Source organism: Oncorhynchus mykiss, chromosome 18, assembly GCF_057628025.1.
Source record: "Oncorhynchus mykiss isolate SJ-2025 chromosome 18, ASM5762802v1, whole genome shotgun sequence".
Lineage (NCBI taxonomy): Eukaryota > Metazoa > Chordata > Actinopteri > Salmoniformes > Salmonidae > Oncorhynchus > Oncorhynchus mykiss.
Window position 1 is genome coordinate 64273223 of NC_143039.1, and position 24392 is coordinate 64297614.

Consider the following 24392-nt stretch of genomic DNA (forward strand, 5'->3'; position numbering starts at 1 on the left):
GTCATTGTTATATGAGAGGGAAGCTGAGAGGTCAAATATACTGTTTATGTTTTCTACTGCCAAGTTTACACCATCACTATTAGAGTGAAAGTTTGGTCCAGGAAGTTGTCTAAAAGGTATTGATTAAAAAAAAAAAAAAATTTAGGTTTCCACACTACTTTCCTTCTAGCTATAGCATTTATTAATATTATTCAGTTCCTTTGGCTTTGATGCCTCATGATTGAGTATTACTCTGTTCAAGTAGACTGGGATTTTGCTGTGATTGGGGTGTCAGTGGGCTAACTGTGAACATTCTGAGAGACTCTTGTTTGAGGTCAGTGATAAAGTAGTCTATTACTAATGCCAAGTGATAGGCTATATGTGTACATACCGTAGGAGTCCCCTCGAAGCCTACCATTGACTATGTACATTCCCATCGTGCGACAGACCTGTAGGAGTTGTGACCTGTTTTTGTTGGTTATGTTGTCGTAGTTTTGCCTAGGAGAGCATATGGAGGAGGGAATGCTGTCTCCTCCTGTTAGGTGTTTGTCCCCCTGTGTGCTGAGGTTGTCAGGTTCTTGTCCAGTTCTGGCATTTAGGTCGACACACACTAGTACATGTCCCTGGGCTTGGAAATTATTGATTTCTCCTTCCAGGATGGAGAAGCTGTCTTCTTTAAAGTAGCGCAATCTAGTGGGGGTGTCTTCAGAACACATTCAGACCCCTTGACTTTTTCTGCATTTTGTTGTGTTATAGCCTTATTCTAAAATGTATTAAATAAATACAAATCCTTAGCAATCTACACACAATACCCCATAATGACAAAGCCTAAACAGGTATTTAGAAATGTTTGCAAATTTATAAAAAATAAAAAACAAAAATACTTGCTATGAGACACGAAATTGAGCTCAGGTGCATCCTGTTTCCATTGATCATCCTTTCTCCAACTTTATTGGAGTCTACCTGTGGTAAATTAAATTGATTTGACATGATTTGGAAAGGCACATATCTGTCTATATAAGGTCCCACAGTTGACAGTGCATGTCAGATCAAAAACCAAGCCACGAGGTAAAAGGAATTGTCCATTGAGCGCCGAGACAGGATTTTGTCGAGGCACAAATCTGGGGAAGGGTACCAAAAAAATGTCTGCAGCATTGACGGTCCCCAAGAACACAGTGGCCTCCGTCATTCTTAAAAGGAATACGTTTTGAACCACCAAGACTAGAGCTGGCCGCCCGGCCAAACTGAGCAATTGGGGGAGAAGGGCCTTGATCAGGGAGGTGACCAAAAACCAGATGGTCACTGACAGAGCTCTAGAATTCCTCTGTGTAGATAGGAGAACCTTCCAGAAGGACAACCATCTTTGCAGCACTCCACCAATCAGGGCTTTATGGTAGAGTGGCCAGATGGAAGCCACTCCTCAGTAAAAGTTACATAACAGCCCTCTTGGAGTTTGCCAAAAGGCAATTAAAGACTCTCAGATTTTGAGAGACGAGATTCTCTGGTCTGATGAAACCAAGACTGGCTTGAATGCAAAGCTGCATCATGCTGTGGGGGTGTTTTTCAGCTACAGGAACTGGGAGACTAGCCAGTATTGAGGCAAAGATGAACTGAGTAAAGTACAGAGAAATCCTTGATGAAAACCTGCTCCAGAGCTCTCTGGGCCACAGACTGGGCTAAAGGTTCACCTTGCAAGAGGACACTGACCCTAAACACACAACCAAGACAACGCATCAGGAGCTTCAGGGCAAGTCTCTGAATGTCCTTGGGTGACCCAGCCACAGCCCGGACCTGAACCCGTTCGAACATCTCTGGAGAGACCTGAAAATAGCTGTGCAGCAACGCTCCCCATCCAACCTGACAGAGCTTGAGACGATCTGCAAAGAAGAAGGAAAGGCAGATGACCTCTGGCCTTGGATATTCCAGAATGCTCTCTCTCGCTCTCTCACTACCTCCTCTATCTCTTGCTCTCAACCCCCCTTCTCTCTCTCTCTCTCTCTCTCTCTCTTCCTCCTTCTCTTCATTTGTCTCTTCATTCATCTCTCTTACTTCAGCTATTTTTTTAAATCACCACTTAGTATGTTGGTGAATGGAGGTGGGTGATGGTTGAACTGACAGTATGTCTGTGAAACCAATTTTTGCTGTGACTATTCATTCAGCTTCCCCTCCCACAATCCTAACCTTGCAAAACTGACCCAAGATCAGTAGAAATGTCACCCTGAACACATAGAGCTGCTTACTTTCTGATTGTTTTAGCAGAAGACCAGAATACCACATATTTTCCTCCAGCAGTAACACAAAACTGTTGCAGTCACATTAACAATAGCAGTAGGTGGTTTGGGATTCCTGGAGCAAACGCATATAAAAGTGACAGCCGTTTTAACATCATATGTTACTTTTAATACCATTTACCTTAATCATTTTTAAGTTAGTTCTAATAATATGGCGGGTGTTTAAAGGTTTTTATCCATTTTTTGTTCACCATTGTCAGACTATGTAGAGGACCTGATTAAGACCACCGTGTCATACTGTCTTTTTAAACATTCTGTCTCTTGTGGTTCAGAGTTGTTGGTGTTCAGTCTGGTGAATGTTCCCTCTCTTTCCTTCTCCAGGCTGATAAACCATGAAAGTGCCCCAGGAGCTGCCAAGTGTATATCACGCTCCAGTATTTTGTTGGGATTTCTGGCTTGATAACTCAATATATCACCCCCTCTAAGTTGTTTTAGAGCAGACGTTGTGTTCTCAAGGTGCCACATAATATTGTCACATATATTGTGTGTCACAGCGTCTCGAGTGACTCTGGAAATATGACAAACAGAAATTAGCAGGTCAGGAGTCAAATGCTTTGAAAGCCACGAAATGTCCTTGTTTTTGAAAGAAAAGCATTTTTTTTCCATTAAAATAAATCAAATTGATCAGAAATACAGTGTAGACATTGTTAATGTTGTAAATGACTATTGTAGCTGGAAATGTTTTTTATTTTATTTATTTTATGGAATATCTACATAGGCGTACAGAGGCCCATTATCAGCAACCATCACTCCTGTGTTCCAATGGCACGTTGGACATTTCTAGGTGACCCCAAACTTTTGTATCCTCAGGCTGTTTTGTATGGCATGATACCAATACGATGAAGAGAAGAGTGAGTCTGTACATTTTCTTTCTCTTTTTTGCGTTTGATTATGTTGTATTGTGGATCAAAATACAGTTATTCCGGGTGTCACTAATCTTATAGTATACAGCAAATTCTCCAGTGTTAAATTTAACACCGGTCCAGTGTCTATATGGGTCCAGACTTTTTGGTGATACATTATCACACTGCTTGGTGTAAAACATTATTTACATATTTCCCAGAGTGCCTTGCCTTTCAAGTAAATTGTAGATTTACCACCCATGACTGTATTTGTTAGAGAGACATGGTTGTTGCATTCATCCATTCTCAGTCCTGTGGCCTTCATATGCCAATATGTAATCATTCAAATTAAATAATTGAACACAATACAACACGTATTTCATAAGGCCTTATTTTGAGGGCCTAGTTTTAGACTAATACAGTGGCCTGAAACTCATGGTTTACAAGCAAAATCAGGCCCGTATGTCACTTTATGTTGGCTTCCAAAATGTTGACTAACCAACATTTAGAATTTTTAAGACTAAGATATGAGACAACCTAAATCATCTAAACTGGAACAACCATTTCAGTAGCGGGTGCAATAAGTCCAGGTAACAGATTTAGAAAAAATGTCAGCTACATTAAATAGTACCCGCAAAACACCAGTCTCAACGTCAACAGTGAAGAGGAGACTCCGGGATGCTGGCCTTCTAGGCAGAGTTCCTCTGTCCAGTTATTTTGCTCATCTTAATCTTTTATTTTTATTGGCCAGTCTGAGATATGGCTTTTTCTTTGCAACTCTGCAGTCACCTCTTCGCTGTTGACGTTGAGACTGGTGTTTTGCAGGTACTATTTAATGAAGCTGCCAGTTGAGGACTTGTGGTGTCTGTTTCTTAAACTAGACCCTCTAATGTACTTGTCCTCTTGCTCAGTTGTGCACCAGGGCCTCCCACTCCTCTTTATATTCTGGTTAGAGACAGTTCCCACTTTTCTGTGAAGGGAGTAGTACACAGCGTTGTACGAGATCTTCAGTTTCTTGGCAATTTCTTGCATGGAATAGCCTTCATTTCTCAAAACAATAATAGACTGATGAGTTTCAGAATAAAGTTCTTATTTCTGGCCATTTTGAGCCTGTAATCGAACCCACAAATGCTGATGCTCCAGGAACTCAACTAGTCTAAAGAAGGCCAGTTGTATTGCTTCATTAATCAGAACATCCGTTTTCAGCTGTGCTAACATAATTGTAAAAAGGTTTTCTAACGATCAATTCACCTTTTAAAATGATAAACTTGGATTAGCTAACACAACGTGCCATTGGAACACAGGAGTGATGGTTGCTGATAATGGGCCTCTGTACGCCTATGTAGATATTCCATAAAATAAATAAAATAAAAAACATTTCCAGCTACAATAGTCATTTACAACATTAACAATGTCTACACTGTATTTCTGATCAATTAGATTTATTTTAATGGACAAAAAAATTTGCTTTTCTTTCAAAAACAAGGACATTTCTAGGTGACCCCAAACTTTTGAACAGTAGTGTATATTTGAGTAGCATAACATTAATCAATGTACATAAAAATACATATTAAAACAAACAATATTTTAAAAAATCCACCTGCAAATTAACACCAATGAGTGTTAATTTAATTCTTACAGAGAGAATTTGACTCTTACACTTGAACAACACTATAAATGTTACACTGAAAAATCAACACTATGTAACACTGGTCTATTTGCTGTTTAGGAGTCATATTACGGTTGGTTGAGAGACAGACTCTTTCTTCAGACAACATACTTCTCTCTCTCGCTCGCTCTCTCTCTCCATCCATCCTTCTCGCTTCTCTCTCTCTCTCTCTCTCTCTCTCTCTTTCTGTCTCTCGCTCCCTCTCTATGTATCTCTCTCGCCCTCTCATTCTTTCCCGCCTCTTCTCTCCCTCTTCCAGAGACGTAAATAAACAGATACATAAGAAAACATCTGCTTGCCTTTCTTCTCTTTCTCTTTGTTGTTTCTTCTCTCTCTCCCTCCCTGGTTGGAAGAAGTAGAGTGAAGAATAAGAGTCTATCAGCAGATGCCTCTGCTCTCTGATTTAAAACACTGTAGACGTGGCTCTGTTTCTCAACGGAGGGGTGGAGAAAGGGAACAAATAAATAAACGACTGTATGAACGAGTGAAAGGGGGTTATCAGTTCATGTCAAGATGACAGGTGATTCCATGAGAAACAAACCCTGAGGTGACAATATGCTGTAAAGATAGCTGTGTGAACGTGTGTGTCTGCCTCTGTGTAGCTCAGACTGGGACAGTTCCAACACCGTTGACCCGACTACCAAAACATCCTGACATAATTCCTATTAAGAGTTTGAAAGGAGCATGTTTGAAACATAATAGGTTGTTTTCAATAACACTTGACAATACCATGCAGAGCATTCCATTTGGCTGCTGGGGGACAAGGAGACCCCAGCTCTGTTAAAACCATTGACAACTATGTGCCGTTTTCAAGGGTTTGTTAAATAAATACTACAGCTAACTATTTGGTTTTAATGTCATCACCTCGTGAAGTGCAGAGTCAGAACTACAATTGTCCATTCATTCCAAGCAAAACAATTGCATATTTACATATTTACAGTACATATTTACAGTATCTCTATCATCAAAGTTATAAATCAAGTAACTGAATGCTTTCCATGATCAGTAAACATCAGTTGATCATGTAATTTCAGATACGTGAGAGTAACCCATTGTTATTATAGCTCATGGGGTAGCCTCACGATATCTCTCAATGAAGTAAAAAATGAAAAACCAGTGTCCACCACCAGGATGGGACACGTAAACCTTCTCCAAGAGTCATGGGATTATTCCCATCCACAAAACCCAGGCCTACTTGATGGTAATAACACTCACCGTTGCCCCTAGTGGCTGGTTTTGAAGGCATTTCACAATGCCCTCAGGGCATGGATCGTTCTTTCAATGTCCTTTTCTGTCACCCCATTCTCATATACACTCTATTGCTGCTTTTCTCTATAGGCAATGACTCATACTTTGTCCAACTTATATCTCCTTTCTCCCCGCCTTTGCTCTTTACTTATATCTCCCTCTTTGTAAGGTATGCAGATCTTCTGTTATTTCCCTTGGATCTCCTCTACGTTATAAATCACTGTCAGCCCTCTTCTCTCAGAGTGAGAAACCAGCTGCCAACAAAACCACAACTGTGTGTGTGTGTGTGTGTGTGTGTGTGTGTGTGTGTGTGTGTGTGTGTGTGTGTGTGTGTGCGTCCTGCCTGTCTTTCTGCGTGTGTGCATATGTGTGTGTATTCTTGCAGTGTGTGCCTATTTAAATATGGTAGCCTATATTATACTCTGTCAATCACTGTTAGTGTGTGTTTCTGTATTGGGAGAGACAGGGAGAAACAGGGAGATGAGGAATTAGATGAGATACACGAAGAGACAGGGAGATGAGGAATTAGATGAGAGACACGAAGAGACAGGGAGATGAGGAATTAGACGAGGGACAGGGAGATGGAGGAATTAGATGAGAGACAGGCAGATGGAGGAATTAGATGAGAGACAGGGAGATGGAGGAATTAGATGAGAGACAGAGAGAGACAGAGAGATGAGGAATTAGATGAGAGACATTGAGATGGAGGAATTAGATGAGAGACAGGGACATGAGGAATTAGATGAGAGACAGGGAGATGAGGAATTAGTTGAGAAACAGGGAGAGACAGGGAGATGAGGAATTAGATGAGAGACAGGGAGATGAGGAATTAGACGAGAGACAGGGAGAGATAGGGAGATGAGGAATAAGATGAGAGACAGAGAGAGACAGGGAGATGAGGAATTAGATGAGAGACAGGGGGAGACAGGGAGATGAGGAATTAGATGAGAGACAGGGAGAGTCAGGGAGAGACAGGAAGATGAGGAATTAGATGGGAGACAGTGAGATGAATAATTAGATGAGAGACAGAGAGGTACAGGGAGAGACAGTGAGATGAGGAATTAGATGAGAGTCAGGGAGAGACAGGGAGATGATGAATAAGATGAGAGACAGGGAGATTAAGAATTAGATGAGAGACAGGGAGGTACAGAGAAAGACAGGGAGATGAGGAATTAGATGAGAGACAGGGAGATTAAGAATAAAATGAGACAGAGAGAGACAGGGAGATGAGGAATAAGATGAGAGACAGGGAGATGAGGAATTAGATGAGAGACAGGGAGATGAGGAATAAGATGAGAGACAGGGAGATAAAGAATTAAATGAGAAACAGGGAGGTACAGGGAGATGAGGAATAAGATGAGAGACAGAGAGAGACAGGGAGATGAGGAATAAGATGAGAGACAGGGAGAGACAGGGAGATGAGGAATAAGATGAGAGACAGTGAGATAAAGAATTAAATGAGAGACAGGGAGAGACAGGGAGATGAGGAATAAGATGAGAGACAGAGAGAGATGGGGAGATGAGGAATAAGATGAGAGACAGGGAGATAAATAATTAAATGAGAGACAGGGAAAGACAGGGAGATGAGGAATAAAATGAGAGAGAGAGACAGGGAGATGAGGAATAAGATGAGAGACAGGGAGAAAAATAATTAAATGAGAGTCAGGGTGGTACAGGGAGATGAGGAATTAGATGAGAGACAGGGAGGGACACAAATTATCAAGGAACCTACCAGGTACAACCCTAAATCTGTAACCATGGGCACCCTCTTAGATATCATCCTGACCAACTTGCCCTCTAAATACACCTCTGCTGTCTTCAACCAGGATCTCAGCGATCACTGCCTCATTGCCTGCGTCCGTAATGGGTCCGCGGTCAAATGAACACCCCTCATCACTGTCAAACTCTCCCTAAAACACTTCAGCGAGCAGGCCTTTCTAATCCACCTGGCCTGGGTATCCTGGAAGGATATTGACCTCATCCCGTCAGTAAAGGATGCCTGGTTGCTGTTTAAAAGTGCTTTCCTCACCATCTTAAATAAGCATTCCCCATTCAAAAAATGTAGAACTAAGAACAGATATAGCCCTTGGTTCACCACAGACCTGACTGTCGTTGACCAGCACAAAAACATCCTGTGGCGTTCTGCATTAGCATCGAATAGCCCCCGCGATATGCAACTTTTCACGGAAGTCAGGAACCAATCTACACAGTCAGTTAGGAAAGCAAAGGCTAGCTTTTTCAAACAGAAATGTGCATCCTGTAGCACTAATTCCAAAAAGTTCTGGGATGCTGTAAAGTCAATGGGGAATAAGAGCACCTCCACCCAGCTGCCCACTGCAATGAGGCTAGGAAACACTGTCACCACCGATAAATCTACAATAATCGATCATTTCAATCAGGATTTTTCTACGGCTGGCCATGCTTTCCACCTGGCTATCCCTACCCCAGCAGCTTTTCAGAAGCTCAAGGAGGAACTGAGTCCTCCAAAAAACACTCGCTCAGTACTCGTGCATGGTTGATGTCGGAAGTTTACATATACTTAGGTTGGAATCATTAAAACTTGTTTTTCAACCACTCCACAAATTTCTTGTTAACAAACTATAGTTTTGGCAAGTCGGTTAGGACATCTACTTTGTGTATGACACAAGTAATTCTTCCAACAATCATTTACAGACAGATTGTTTCACTTATAATTCACTGTATCACAATTCCAGTTGGTCAGAAGTTTAAATACACTAAGTTGACTGTGCCTTTAAACAGCTTGGAAAATTCCCAAAAAATATGTCATGGCTTTACCTTCAAGCTCGGTGCCTCTTTGCTTGACATCATGGGGAAATCAAAAGAAATCAGCCAAAACCTCAGAAAAGGTTTGGTTCATCCTTGGGAGCAATTTTCAAATGCCTGAAAGTGCCATGTTCATCTGTACAAACAATAGTACGCAAGTATAAACACCATGAGACCACGCAGCCGTCATACCGCTCAGGAAGGAGATGCGTTCTGTCTCCTATGGATGAACGTACTTTGGTGCGAAATGTGCAAATCAATCCCAGAACAACAGCAAATGACCTTGTGAAGATGCTGAAAGAAACAGGTATCTATATCCACAGTAAAACGAGTCCTATATCGACATAACCTGAAAGGCCACTCAGCAAGGAAGAAGCCACTGCTCCAAAACCGCCATAAAAAGCCAGACTGTGGTTTGCAACTGCACATGGGGACAAAGATCGTACTGTTTGGAGAAATTTCCTGTGGTCTGATGAAACAAAAATAGAACTGTTTGGCCATAATGACCATCGTTATGTTTGGAGGAAAAAGGGGGAGGCTTCCAAGCCGAAGAAAAAGTTGTAGCAAAATTGCTTAAGGACAACAAAGTCAAGGTATTGGAGTGGCCATCACAAAGCCCTGACCTCAATCCTATAGGAAATGTATGGGCAGAACTGAAAAAGCGTGTGCGAGCAAGGAGGCCTACAAACCTAACTCAGTTACACCGGCTCTGTCAAGAGGAATGGGCCAAAATTCACCCAACTTATTGTGGGAAGCTTGTGGAAGGCTACTCAAAACATTTTACCCAAGTTTAACCATTTAAAGGCAATGCTACCAAATACTAATTGAGTGTATGTAAACTTCTGACCCACTGGGAATGTGATGAAAGAAATAAAAGCTGAAGTAAATCATTCTCTATACTATTATTCTGACATTTCACATTCTTAAAATAAAGTGGTGATCCTAACTGACCTAAGACAGGGATTTTTTACTTGTATTAAATGTGAGGAATTGTGAAAGCTGAGTTTAAATGTATTTGACTGAGGTGTATGTAAACTTCCGACTTCAACTGTAGGTGCTGTGCTGACTCAGAAACAGGCTGACAATACTTGGACACCTGTGACATACAACTCAAGAGGAATGACTGATATAGAGAAATGCTAATCATAGATTGAGAAAGAGGCCATAGCAGCCACATAGGCATGTGAAAGACTGACTCCTTACCTTCAGGTCCTGCAGTTCACACCAGAAACTGACCACAAACCCCTCCTCCCGTTGCTAGGCTCCAGAGTCCTAGATCAGGGTCCTATGATTTACACCGCGACCTCTGAGATTCACCTACAACATCGTCCATGTGTTGGGAAGAATCTCATCACTGCAGATACGCTGTCGAGGGCACCGATGGGTGACGCACCATCCACTGCGACTTACAACTGGACAAGATAGTGTACGTGGATACCATCGTTTCCTCACTACCAGTTGCAGAGGTAAAGCTGCACACAGACACCTTTCATTATTCTGAAAGGTGAAAGACTTGTAACTAACTGTAAGCACAGACACTCAAGAGGTGAAATACTTCAAAAGATCCATGATGGACATCAAGGAATCTCAAAGTGCCAAGCAAGGGCCCAGCAGTCAGTGTGGTGGCCAGGAATTTCATCCCAGATCCGACAAGCAGTCGACAGGTGTGAAATCTGCCAAAAACACAGAACAGCCGCTCATACCCTCCCTCCATTCCTGAACGACCATGGCAAAAGGTGGGAATGGCCCTACTTGAGTGGAACAAGACTTCGGTTGAGACCACCTTCAGGGCTGTAAAAGAAGCCTTTGTCTGCCATGGAGTTACGGAGACAGTAGTTTCAGACAATGGACCACAGTTCTCCTCAAAGATCTTCTGAGTATACATTGAGTGCATAAAAACATTAGGAACACCTGCTCTTTCCATGACAAACTGACCAGGTGAATCCAGGTGAAAGCCATGATCCCTTATTGATGTCACCTGTTAAATCCACCTAAATCATTGTAGGTGAAGGGGAGGAGACAGGTCAACTTCTTATGGTATAGGGGATGCTTGCGTCCCACTTGGCCAAAAAACAGGGAAAATGCAGAGCGGAAAATTCGAATAAATTGATTAAAAAAATCTAACTTTCATTAACTCACACATGTAAGATACTCAATTAAAGCTACACTCGTTGTGAATCCAGCCAACATGTCAGAGTTTAAAAAAGCTTTTCGGCGAAAGCATAAGAAGCTATTATCTGATGATAGCACAACAGTAAACAAAGAGAGTAGCATATTTCAACCCTGCAGGCGCTACACAAAACGCAGAAATAACATTTAAAACATGCCTTACCTTTGACGAGCTTCTTTTGTTGGCACTCCAATATGTCCCATAAACATCACAATTGGTCCTTTTGTTCGATTAATTCCATCCATATATATCCAAAATGTCAATTTATTTGGCGCGTTTGATCAAGAAAAAAACAGCTTCCAAAATGCGCAACGTCACTACAAAATATTTAAAAAGTTGCCTATGAACTTTGCCAAAATATTACAGACTACTTTTGTAATACAACTTTAGGTATTTTTAAATGTTAATAATCGATCAAATTGAAGACGGGTCTATCTGTGTTCAATACAGGAACACAACAAACCAAGCAACTTTTCAAGTCTTGCGCAACTCTCAATAGTGTTACGCAGTTCCTAGTTGGCATCATTGCACAAATGAATAACCTCAACCAAATTCCAAAGACTGGTGACATCCAGTGGAAGCGGTAGGAACTGAAAACAAGTTCCTAAAAAATATTGTTTGCCAATGAGAACTCAGTGAACAGACAGAGACCTCAAAAAAACATTTCTGAACGATTAGTCCTCGGGGTTTTGCCTGCTACATAAGTTATGTTATACTCACAGACATGATTCAAACAGTTTTAGAATCTTCAGAGTGTTTTCTATCCAAATCTACTAATACTATGCATATCTTATATTCTTGGCATGAGTAGCAGGAAGTTGAAATTGGGCACGCTATTTATCCAAAAGTGAAAATGCTGCCCCCTATACCTTAAGAAGTTAAAGAAGGATTTTTTGGCCTTAAGACAATTGAAACATGGATTGTGTATGTGTGCCATTCAGAGGGTTAATGAGGAAGACAAAGATTGAAGTGCTTTTCGAAATGGGTATGGTAGTAGGTGCCAGGCCCCCCGGACTGTGTCAAGAACGGCAGCGCCGCTGGGTTTTTCACGCTCAACAGTAATAGTTCTATTTTCAGAATTAGTAGGCTGACACATTACCTTTAGCTATACAGAATATCTCACCACCATGCTTTTCCATCTCATCTCTCCTTTAGTCCATTTTCTATGACACCGAGAGAGGGACTGTCAACAGTTTCATGGAATAGCCTTGTGAAAACATGTTACTATCCATGTTCCTGAAGAGATTTCACATGGGTAGTTACAGGGACAAGGTTGGCGAGTCCATGGCTTACTGAGTTCGGGTGGAATATCACCTGTTGATAACCAGAGTAGCCTACCCTACATGAGTATTTCCCGGCGGGAAAGGGGCCTCCATTCGCTATGGGTGATATGTTTTTTTCTCTTGCCCCTGTTCCTGCCCGTTTGATAATGGGCCATTCTAAATCAGAACTCATTTTACATATTAGTAAAGACAAGATTCAATTGAGAATAGTTTGATGGGTGAAATTATGATCACTTGATGAGAGAACAGCTGTGCAGCCTGAGGCAAGGAACAGAGATCTAAGCATTTTTTGCTACTTTCTCAAACCATCCATAGTCTGTAGTCGCACCATGCAGCCAAAACATGTTTGATTTCTGAGACATTCTAAGGCTTGTATCATTCACAACTAAAGTTGCCAAATAACTCTAAATCTAGCATATTAGACATGTTTCAAATGATCACTTTAATTCTGAACATAGCCACTTCATATGACACTCTCGCTACAGAATGGGAAAAATTTTGTTTCTACTTTATTCAGATAACTTCAATTATATTCTTCTTACTATATCATATAATATAAAATAATGGGCCAGGAACTTATAAGCATATCTTGTCTGCTAAATGAACAGGACTACAACCTATGGCATGGCGCTTGTTCTAGTGAAATACATTTTCTTCATCTCATAAGGTTTCTTTAAACCTGACTAAAATAAATAAGTGATTTATTGTGATGGTGTATATTCAATGGATTTATTGTACTTTTTAAAATGTAGATGCTCCAAAGGAGGCTTGTTTACGTGGAGGCCTGGAGACGCTAAATGTGTTTATGTTCATTACGGTCAATTACCGTGCGACCGGCAGTCTCTTGCATGACAATAAACCATCTGACAAAATGTAATGACCGCCACATCTGTAACTATACCTGGTTTTATCTTACTAACCATCTGACAAAATGTAATGACTGCCACATCTGTAACTATACCTGGTTTTATCTTACTAACCACCTGACAAAATGTAATGACCGCCACATCTGTAACTATACCTGGTTTTATCTTACTAACCACCTGACAAAATGTAATGACCGCCACATCTGTAACTATACCTGGTTTTATCTTACTAACCATCTGACAAAATGTAATGACCGCCACATCTGTAACTATACCTGGTTTTATCTTACTAACCACCTGACAAAATGTAATGACCGCCACATCTGTAACTATACCTGGTTTTATCTTATTAACCACCTGACAAAATGTAATGACCGCCACATCTGTAACTATACCTGGTTTTATCTTACTAACCATCTGACAAAATGTAATGACCGCCACATCTGTAACTATACCTGGTTTTATCTTACTAACCACCTGACAAAATGTAATGACCGCCACATCTGTAACTATACCTGGTTTTATCTTACTAACCACCTGACAAAATGTAATGACCGCCACATCTGTAACTATACCTGGTTTTATCTTACTAACCACCTGACAAAATGTAATGACTGCCACATCTGTAACTATACCTGGTTTTATCTTACTAACCACCTGACAAAATGTAATGACTGCCACATCTGTAACTATACCTGGTTTTATCTTAATAACCATCTGACAAAATGTAATGACCGCCACATCTGTAACTATACCTGGTTTTATCTTACTAACCACCTGACAAAATGTAATGACCGCCACATCTGTAACTATACCTGGTTTTATCTTACTAACCATCTGACAAAATGTAATGACCGCCACATCTGTAACTATACCTGGTTTTATCTTACTAACCATCTGACAAAATGTAATGACCGCCACATCTGTAACTATACCTGGTTTTATCTTACTAACCACCTGACAAAATGTAATGACCGCCACATCTGTAACTATACCTGGTTTTATCTTACTAACCACCTGACAAAATGTAATGACCACCACATCTGTAACTATACCTGGTTTTATCTTACTAACCATCTGACAAAATGTAATGACCGCCACATCTGTAACTATACCTGGTTTTATCTTACTAACCACCTGACAAAATGTAATGACCGCCACATCTGTAACTATACCTGGTTTTATCTTACTAACCATCTGACAAAATGTAATGACCGCCACATCTGTAACTATACCTGGTTTTATCTTACTAACCACCTGACAAAATGTAATGACCGCCACATCTGTAACTATACCTGGTGTTATCTTACTAACCATCTGACAAAATGTAATGACCGCCACATCTGGAACTGTACCTGGTTTTATCTTACTAACCACCTGACAAAATGTAATGACCGCCACATCTGTAACTATACCTGGTTTTATCTTACTAACCACCTGACAAAATGTAATGACCGCCACATCTGTAACTATACCTGGTTTTATCTTACTAACCACCTGACAAAATGTAATGACCACCACATCTGTAACTATACCTGGTTTTATCTTACTAACCATCTGACAAAATGTAATGACCGCCACATCTGTAACTATACCTGGTTTTATCTTACTAACCACCTGACAAAATGTAATGACCGCCACATCTGTAACTATACCTGGTTTTATCTTACTAACCATCTGACAAAATGTAATGACCGCCACATCTGTAACTATACCTGGTTTTATCTTACTAACCACCTGACAAAATGTAATGACCGCCACATCTGTAACTATACCTGGTGTTATCTTACTAACCATCTGACAAAATGTAATGACCGCCACATCTGGAACTATACCTGGTTTTATCTTACTAACCACCTGACAAAATGTAATGACTGCCACATCTGTAACTATACCTGGTTTTATCTTACTAACCATCTGACAAAATGTAATGACTGCCACATCTGTAACTATACCTGGTTTTATCTTACTAACCACCTGACAAAATGTAATGACTGCCACATCTGTAACTATACCTGGTTTTATCTTACTAACCACCTGACAAAATGTAATGACCGCCACATCTGTAACTATACCTGATTTTATCTTACTAACCATCTGACAAAATATAATGACTGCCACATCTGTAACTATACCTGGTTTTATCTTACTAACCACCTGACAAAATGTAATGACCGCCACATCTGTAACTATACCTGGTTTTATCTTACTAACCATCTGACAAAATGTAATGACCGCCACGTCTGTAACTATACCTGGTTTTATCTTACTAACCACCTGACAAAATGTAATGACCGCCACATCTGTAACTATACCTGATTTTATCTTACTAACCATCTGACAAAATGTAATGACTGCCACATCTGTAACTATACCTGGTTTTATCTTACTAACCACCTGACAAAATGTAATGACCGCCACATCTGTAACTATACCTGGTATTATGTTACTAATCACCTTCCTTAACGACAGGTGTCCCTGTCTCCTTATTCTTACAACACACACATACAGTGCCTTGCAAAAGTATTCGGCCCCCTTGAACTTTGCGACCTTTTGCCACATTTCAGGCTTCAAACATAAAGATATAAAACTGTATTTTTTTGTGAAGAATCAACAACAGGTGGGACACAATCATGAAGTGGAACGACATTTATTGGATATTTCAAACTTTTTTAACAAATCAAAAACTGAAAAATTGGGCGTGCAAAATTATTCAGCCCCTTTACTTTCAGTGCAGCAAACTCTCTCCAGAAGTTCAGTGAGGATCTCTGAATGATCCAATGTTGACCTAAATGACTAATGATGATAAATACAATCCACCTGTGTGTAATCAAGTCTCCGTATAAATGCACCTGCACTGTGAAAGTCTCAGAGGTCCGTTAAAAGCGCAGAGAGCATCATGAAGAACAAGGAACACACCAGGCAGGTCCGAGATGCTGTTGTGAAGAAGTTTAAAGCCGGATTTGGATACAAAAAGATTTCCCAAGCTTTAAACATCCCAAGGAGCACTGTGCAAGCGATACTATTGAAATGGAAGGAGTATCAGACCACTGCAAATCTACCAAGACCTGGCCGTCCCTCTAAACTTTCAGCTCATACAAGGAGAAGACTGATCAGAGATGCAGCCAAGAGGCCCATGATCACTCTGGATGAACTGCAGAGATCTACAGCTGAGGTGGGAGACTCTGTCCATAGGACAACAATCAGTCGTATATTGCACAAATCTGGCCTTTATGGAAGAGTGGCAAGAAGAAAGCAATTTCTAAAAGATATCCATAAAAAGTGTTGTTTAAAGTTTGCCACAAGCCACCTGGGAGACACACCAAACATGTGGAAGAAGGTGCTCTGGTCAGATGAAACCAAAATTGAACTTTTTGGCAACAATGCAAAACGTTATGTTTGGCGTAAAAGCAACACAGCTGAACACACCATCCCCACTGTCAAACATGGTGGTGGCAGCATCATGGTTTGGGCCTGCTTTTCTTCAGCAGGGACAGGGAAGATGGTTAAAATTGATGGGAAGATGGATGGAGCCAAATACAGGACCATTCTGGAAGAAAACCTGATGGAGTCTGCAAAAGACCTGAGACTGGGACGGAGATTTGTCTTCCAACAAGACAATGATCCAAAACATAAAGCAAAATCTACAATGGAATGGTTCAAAAATAAACATATCCAGGTGTTAGAATGGCCAAGTCAAAGTTCAGACCTGAATCCAATCGAGAATCTGTGGAAAGAACTGAAAACTGCTGTTCACAAATGCTCTCCATCCAACCTCACTGAGCTCGAGCTGTTTTGCAAGGAGGAATGGGAAAACATTTCAGTCTCTCGATGTGCAAAACTGATAGAGACATACCCCAAACGACTTACAGCTGTAATCGCAGCAAAAGGTGGCGCTACAAAGTATTAACTTAAGGGGGCTGAATAATTTTGCACGCCCAATTTTTCAGTTTTTGATTTGTTAAAAAAGTTTGAAATATCCAATAAATGTCGTTCCACTTCATGATTGTGTCCCACTTGTTGTTGATTCTTCGCAAAAAAATACAGTTTTATATCTTTATGTTTGAAGCCTGAAATGTGGCAAAAGGTCGCAAAGTTCAAGGGGGCCGAATACTTTCGCAAGGCACTGTATGTGTATGTGCGGACGTGTTTAACTAATCTTGTGAATAGTTATAAACAAACAAAAATTTGACCAACTGGGGATATTTTGTTAGTTTCCACAAGGCCAAATGTTATTTCTAAGGGGTTTAGGGTTGAGGTTAGAATTAGGGTTAGGGTTAGAATTATGTGAATCGTTAGGAGCTAGGGTTAGTTTTAGGGTTAGGGTTAAAATAGGTTTTTAGGTTAAGGTTAGGGTAAGAGTACATGTTAAGGTTAAGGTTAGGGATAGGGGTTAGGGAAAATAGGATTTTGAATGGGACTGAATTGTGTGTCCCCATAAGGTTAGCTGTACAAGACTTTGTGTGTGTGTGTGTGTGTCTAACAGTTTGTTTTCTCAGTCAGGTGTTCCCCCATGGTCTTCCTGATGAGTTCACGCTGGTCTTCACTTTGCTCCTCAAGAAGAAAACACTGAGAGACAACATCTACCTCTTCCAGATCTCTGATGAACAGGGATACCCACAGGTATACACTTCTCTTTTCACCTCCCTCTCTCATCTCTGTTCTCTACCCTCTTTTATTACGCTCTTTCCTCCCCTCTTCCTTCTCTCCACCATACTCTCTCCTCTGTCTCTCCCTCATCTCTCTCTCTCTTCTGCTCCCTCTTTCATCTCTCCCCTCTCCATCTCTCCACTCTCTATCCTCCCTTCAGCTTCTCCTCTCTCTCTCTCTGTTGTTTCTCATTATTATTCATGTTACTTCTATAATAAGTCTGAAGCCACATTTAAATACTCCATGTATATGATGAATTGCAGGCAAACCATCTCATTATAAATGATTGATTGTGTGTTTTCAGTGGCAATAATTAGTATACAGTATATTACTTTTGTCTATGTCTTTGCTAACTTTGCAGTGTGTTCCATGTAGCCCATATTGAGACACAAAGCACTGTACTGAACGTGTAGCTCCTTCTCCTTGTGGCTACTGCTTGGGACTGGATAGGCATATTCAATGAGGCATTGGCTTCAACATTGCTTACACCTACAACACAATATCAGATTCTGTCAGATCTGTAGACTTCTCTGTAGAGGTGTTGTTTCCCAAACAGATGTGATACAACTGTTTTTTCCCTGTCTCTCCTCCCCTCCCCTGCCTCCTTGTCTCCCCCCTCCCCTCCCCTGCCTCCTCGTCTCCCCCCTCCCCTCCCCTGCCTCATCCTCTCTCCTCTTTCCTTCCTCCCTCCCCCCTAGTTCTCTCTTGACCTGAATGGCCCTGAGGCCACCCTGTCCCTGCGTGCGCGGGGGGCCGACCCCCTGAGTGACCCAGTTGGGTGTTTGTTCAGTGGGGAGGGAGTTGAGTCTCTCCTGGACAGTGGCTGGCACAAACTGTCCCTCAGCGTCCAACAGGGAGCAGCCTCTCTACACGTGGACTGCAGCTCCATCCAGACCATGCCCCTGGAGCCCCGGGGAGAGCTACCCACCAAAGGACACACCCTGCTGGGGATCAGAGCTACTGATGCTGCCCCTGTGGAGGTATTGACTGGAAGACCAGGGAGGTTGAGGGGGGGTTGATTGTGGTAGGAAGTTGGGTGTAGGGAGATGGGGTTGGGTCAACCTGTATGTGGGGAGTAGCTATATGGAGGTGAAGACTGTGGGAGGAGGGAAGAGATGGAGGGAGAGGTAGAGAGGCTTGGAGGAGGAGAGACATGTAAGGAAAGGTGGAGAGGATGGGAGGAGGGAGGAGATGGAGGGAGAGGTGGAGATAGGGGACAGGTATACTTAGGGGTGATGGTTGGGGCTGTAGTAGTGGGCTTGTAGTTGTAGTGGGTATACTTGGTCTCTAACAATATTTGTTATCCTTCTCTCTCTTTCTCTCTCTCTCTCTCTCTCTTCCTCTCTCTCGCTCGCTCTCTTCCATCCTCTCGTCCCCTATCTCTCCCTTCCTTTCTCTCTGCCCCTTTCCTCTTCATCTCTGCCCGTCTCACAGATGGACATTCAGCAGGTGATGGTGTACTGTGATGCCTCCCTGGCCAGTCAGGAGGCCTGCTGTGAGATACCTGGTGCTCGGGTGAGAACACCAAACATTACATATCGCTCCCACAACCACCACACCAACCATCACACAATGCTTCTGCAACCATCACACTGACCATCACACAACGCTTCTGCAACCATCACACTGACCATCACACAACGCTTCTGCAACCATCACACTGACCATCACACAATGCTTCTGCAACCATCACACATCGCTCCCACATCCACCACACCAACCATCACACAATGCTTCTGCAACCACCACACCAACCATCACACAATGCTTCTGCAACCATCACACTGACCATCACAAAATGCTTCTGCAACCATCACACATCACTCCCACAACCACCATCATATGTAGACTTGCTGATTTTGAGTATTTATGCCTGGAGAAAGTGTTCCCACACAGTTGGTATCAAGCAGAATCAACTATGTTGACAGAGAAAGAGAGAGCTCAGGGATGGGTGGAGAGCACAGCCATTTCTGAAATGATTTTTAACCTGAAGGCATTTCCGCCCTGATGTCTGTTTTTGTCTGTACAGACTTTTTGTACATATGCGGAAGTGTCCTTCATGTTTGTAAGTGTGTGTGTGTCTGTGTGTGTGTGTGTGTGTTTGTATGTTTGTTTGTGTCTCTGTGTGTCTGTCTGTACTCTGCGTATAGGCCTACGTATGAAAGACAGACAAACAGGGAGAGAGAAGTTACTCAGAACACCTTCAGAACTGTAGAACAGCCCAGAACACTTTCAGAACCCTCTAGAAAAAAAGTGATTTCCTTTGAAGAGGAGAGGAGGAAGACATCCAACTCTCCTCCCTCTTCTCTTGCACTCTGAGCTGTCTGCTGTAAGGCTCACCAGAACACTGTTTAGACCTGATCCAGGAGCTGCAGCACACACATCCCACCAGTCATTCTGAGAAGAGACATCAGCTGTTTGATAAAGATAGGAGAGAGATGTCACAGAGAAAAGTGGGAGATGACAGTTTTATCAACCTGGACTCGGGGGTAGATTCGAACCACTCCAATTAGTATGGTCGTGTGTTACCATGGAAGACCCCTCAATGTGTTGGCCTGTTGCACTACTTTGTCGTCAGTTCAGCTGTTTCCAGGCAGTTCCCTGACGTTTGCTACCTGTAGGCTACGCTTTCACCTTAGACCAAAGCCCTTGATCATGACTCTCCGTTACGTTACACGTGAGTGTCATTGGACGAAGGCGTCTCCTGTGCAGGGGAGTTTAGAGCCCTGACGCTCAATCTGAACATTACCACGCAGCACTTGAGGGCCGGTTTAGGATGCGGAAGGACCTTATCTTTCATATCAGCAAGATAATAATCAAAAAAAGTCAAATTGATACACATCTTGATAGAGTTAATGTTCCCACTCGGCCACATCTCCATGTTGCAGACAAGAGGCGACCACATGTGCTAATTAGCTATTCTAGTGTGCTCTGAACATCTGTGTGTAGTGTAACTCAGGATGGAAGCACCCATAGCTGTATGGACCTGTGTGTAGTGTAACTCGAGATGGAAGCACCCATAGCTGTATGGACCTGTGTGTAGTGTAACTCAGGATGGGGAAGCACCCATAGCTGTATGGACCTGTATGTAGTGTAACTCAGGATGGAAGCACCCATAGCTGTATGGACCTGTGTGTAGTGTAACTCGAGATGGAAGCACCCATAGCTGTATGGACCTGTGTGTAGTGTAACTCGAGATGGCTGTATGGACCTGTGTGTAGTGTAACTCGAGATGGCTGTATGGACCTGTGTGTAGTGTAACTTGAGATGGCTGTATGGACCTGTGTGTAGTGTAACTTGAGATGGCTGTATGGACCTGTGTGTAGTGTAACTTGAGATGGCTGTATGGACCTGTGTGTAGTGTAACTTGAGATGGCTGTATGGACCTGTGTGTAGTGTAACTTGAGATGGATGTATGGACCTGTGTGTAGTGTAACTTGAGATGGCTGTATGGACCTGTGTGTAGTGTAACTTGAGATGGCTGTATGGACCTGTGTGTAGTGTAACTTGAGATGTCTGTATGGACCTGTGTGTAGTGTAACTTGAGATGGCTGTATGGACCTGTGTGTAGTGTAACTTGAGATGGCTGTATGGACCTGTGTGTAGTGTAACTTAGATGGCTGTATGGACCTGTGTGTAGTGTAACTTAGATGGCTGTATGGACCTGTGTGTAGTGTAACTTAGATGGCTGTATGGACCTGTGTGTAGTGTAACTCGAGATGGCTGTATGGACCTGTGTGTAGTGTAACTCGAGATGGCTGTATGGACCTGTGTGTAGTGTAACTCGAGATGGCTGTATGGACCTGTGTGTAGTGTAACTCGAGATGGCTGTATGGACCTGTGTGTAGTGTAACTTGAGATGGCTGTATGGACCTGTGTGTAGTGTAACTTGAGATGGCTGTATGGACCTGTTTGTAGTGTAACTTGAGATGGCTGTATGGACCTGTGTGTAGTGTAACTCGAGATGGCTGTATGGACCTGTGTGTAGTGTAACTCGAGATGGCTGTATGGACCTGTGTGTAGTGTAACTTGAGATGGCTGTATGGACCTGTGTGTAGTGTAACTTAGATGGCTGTATGGACCTGTGTGTAGTGTAACTTAGATGGCTGTATGGACCTGTGTGTAGTGTAACTTAGATGGCTGTATGGACCTGTGTGTAGTGTAACTTAGATGGCTGTATGGACCTGTGTGTAGTGTAACTTAGATGGCTGTATGGACCTGTGTGTAGTGTAACTCAAGATGGCTGTATGGACCTGTGTGTAGTGTAACTCGAGATGGCTGTATGGACCTGTGTGTAGTGTAACTCAAGATGGCTGTATGGACCTGTGTGTAGTGTAACTCGAGATGGCTGTATGGACCTGTGTTTAGTGTAACTCGAGATGGCTGTATGGACCTGTGTGTAGTGTAACTCGAGATGGCTGTATGGACCTGTGTGTAGTGTAACTTGAGATGGCTGTATGGACATGTGTGTAGTGTAACTTGAGATGGCTGTATGGACCTGTGTGTAGTGTAACTTGTGATGGCTGTATGGACCTGTGTGTAGTGTAACTTGAGATGGCTGTATGGACCTGTGTGTAGTGTAACTTGAGATGGCTGTATGGACCTGTGTGTAGTGTAACTTGAGATGGCTGTATGGACCTGTGTGTAGTGTAACTCGAGATGGCTGTATGGACCTGTGTGTAGTGTAACTCGAGATGGCTGTATGGACCTGTGTGTAGTGTAACTTGAGATGGCTGTATGGACCTGTGTGTAGTGTAACTTAGATGGCTGTATGGACCTGTGTGTAGTGTAACTTAGATGGCTGTATGGACCTGTGTGTAGTGTAACTTAGATGGCTGTATGGACCTGTGTGTAGTGTAACTTAGATGGCTGTATGGACCTGTGTGTAGTGTAACTTAGATGGCTGTATGGACCTGTGTGTAGTGTAACTCAAGATGGCTGTATGGACCTGTGTGTAGTGTAACTCGAGATGGCTGTATGGACCTGTGTGTAGTGTAACTCAAGATGGCTGTATGGACCTGTGTGTAGTGTAACTCGAGATGGCTGTATGGACCTGTGTTTAGTGTAACTCGAGATGGCTGTATGGACCTGTGTGTAGTGTAACTCGAGATGGCTGTATGGACCTGTGTGTAGTGTAACTTGAGATGGCTGTATGGACATGTGTGTAGTGTAACTTGAGATGGCTGTATGGACCTGTGTGTAGTGTAACTTGTGATGGCTGTATGGACCTGTGTGTAGTGTAACTTGAGATGGCTGTATGGACCTGTGTGTAGTGTAACTTGAGATGGCTGTATGGACCTGTGTGTAGTGTAACTTGAGATGGCTGTATGGACCTGTGTGTAGTGTAACTTGAGATGGCTGTATGGACCTGTGTGTAGTGTAACTTGAGATGGCTGTATGGACCTGTGTGTAGTGTAACTTGAGATGGCTGTATGGACCTGTGTGTAGTGTAACTTGAGATGGATGTATGGACCTGTGTGTAGTGTAACTTGAGATGGCTGTATGGACCTGTGTGTAGTGTAACTTGAGATGGCTGTATGGACCTGTGTGTAGTGTAACTTGAGATGTCTGTATGGACCTGTGTGTAGTGTAACTTGAGATGGCTGTATGGACCTGTGTGTAGTGTAACTTGAGATGGCTGAATGGACCTGTGTGTAGTGTAACTTAGATGGCTGTATGGACCTGTGTGTAGTGTAACTTAGATGGCTGTATGGACCTGTGTGTAGTGTAACTTAGATGGCTGTATGGACCTGTGTGTAGTGTAACTCGAGATGGCTGTATGGACCTGTGTGTAGTGTAACTCGAGATGGCTGTATGGACCTGTGTGTAGTGTAACTCGAGATGGCTGTATGGACCTGTGTGTAGTGTAACTCGAGATGGCTGTATGGACCTGTGTGTAGTGTAACTTGAGATGGCTGTATGGACCTGTGTGTAGTGTAACTTGAGATGGCTGTATGGACCTGTGTGTAGTGTAACTCGAGATGGCTGTATGGACCTGTGTGTAGTGTAACTCGAGATGGCTGTATGGACCTGTGTGTAGTGTAACTCGAGATGGCTGTATGGACCTGTGTGTAGTGTAACTTGAGATGGCTGTATGGACCTGTGTGTAGTGTAACTTGAGATGGCTGTATGGACCTGTGTGTAGTGTAACTTAGATGGCTGTATGGACCTGTGTGTAGTGTAACTTAGATGGCTGTATTGACCTGTGTGTAGTGTAACTTAGATGGCTGTATGGACCTGTGTGTAGTGTAACTTAGATGGCTGTATGGACCTGTGTGTAGTGTAACTTAGATGGCTGTATGGACCTGTGTGTAGTGTAACTCAAGATGGCTGTATGGACCTGTGTAGTGTAACTCGAGATGGCTGTATGGACCTGTGTGTAGTGTAACTCAAGATGGCTGTATGGACCTGTGTGTAGTGTAACTCGAGATGGCTGTATGGACCTGTGTTTAGTGTAACTCGAGATGGCTGTATGGACCTGTGTGTAGTGTAACTCGAGATGGCTGTATGGACCTGTGTGTAGTGTAACTTGAGATGGCTGTATGGACATGTGTGTAGTGTAACTTGAGATGGCTGTATGGACCTGTGTGTAGTGTAACTTGTGATGGCT

The 24392-nt window shown here is 42.5% G+C and overlaps 1 protein-coding gene across 7 annotated transcripts in view; it reads left to right on the top strand.

The window, feature by feature from the left end:
* The window catches only part of LOC110496558 (uncharacterized), a 135177-nt gene that overhangs the window by 34049 nt on the left and 76736 nt on the right, over positions 1–24392 (top strand). For all 7 annotated transcript variants that reach the window (XM_036953312.2, XM_036953309.2, XM_090209075.1 and 4 more), the window contains exons 5-7: positions 17632–17755; positions 18481–18762; positions 19217–19297. In XM_036953312.2, the coding sequence (XP_036809207.2) occupies positions 17632–17755; positions 18481–18762; positions 19217–19297 (487 nt within the window). The remainder of the gene's footprint in view (positions 1–17631; positions 17756–18480; positions 18763–19216; positions 19298–24392) is intronic.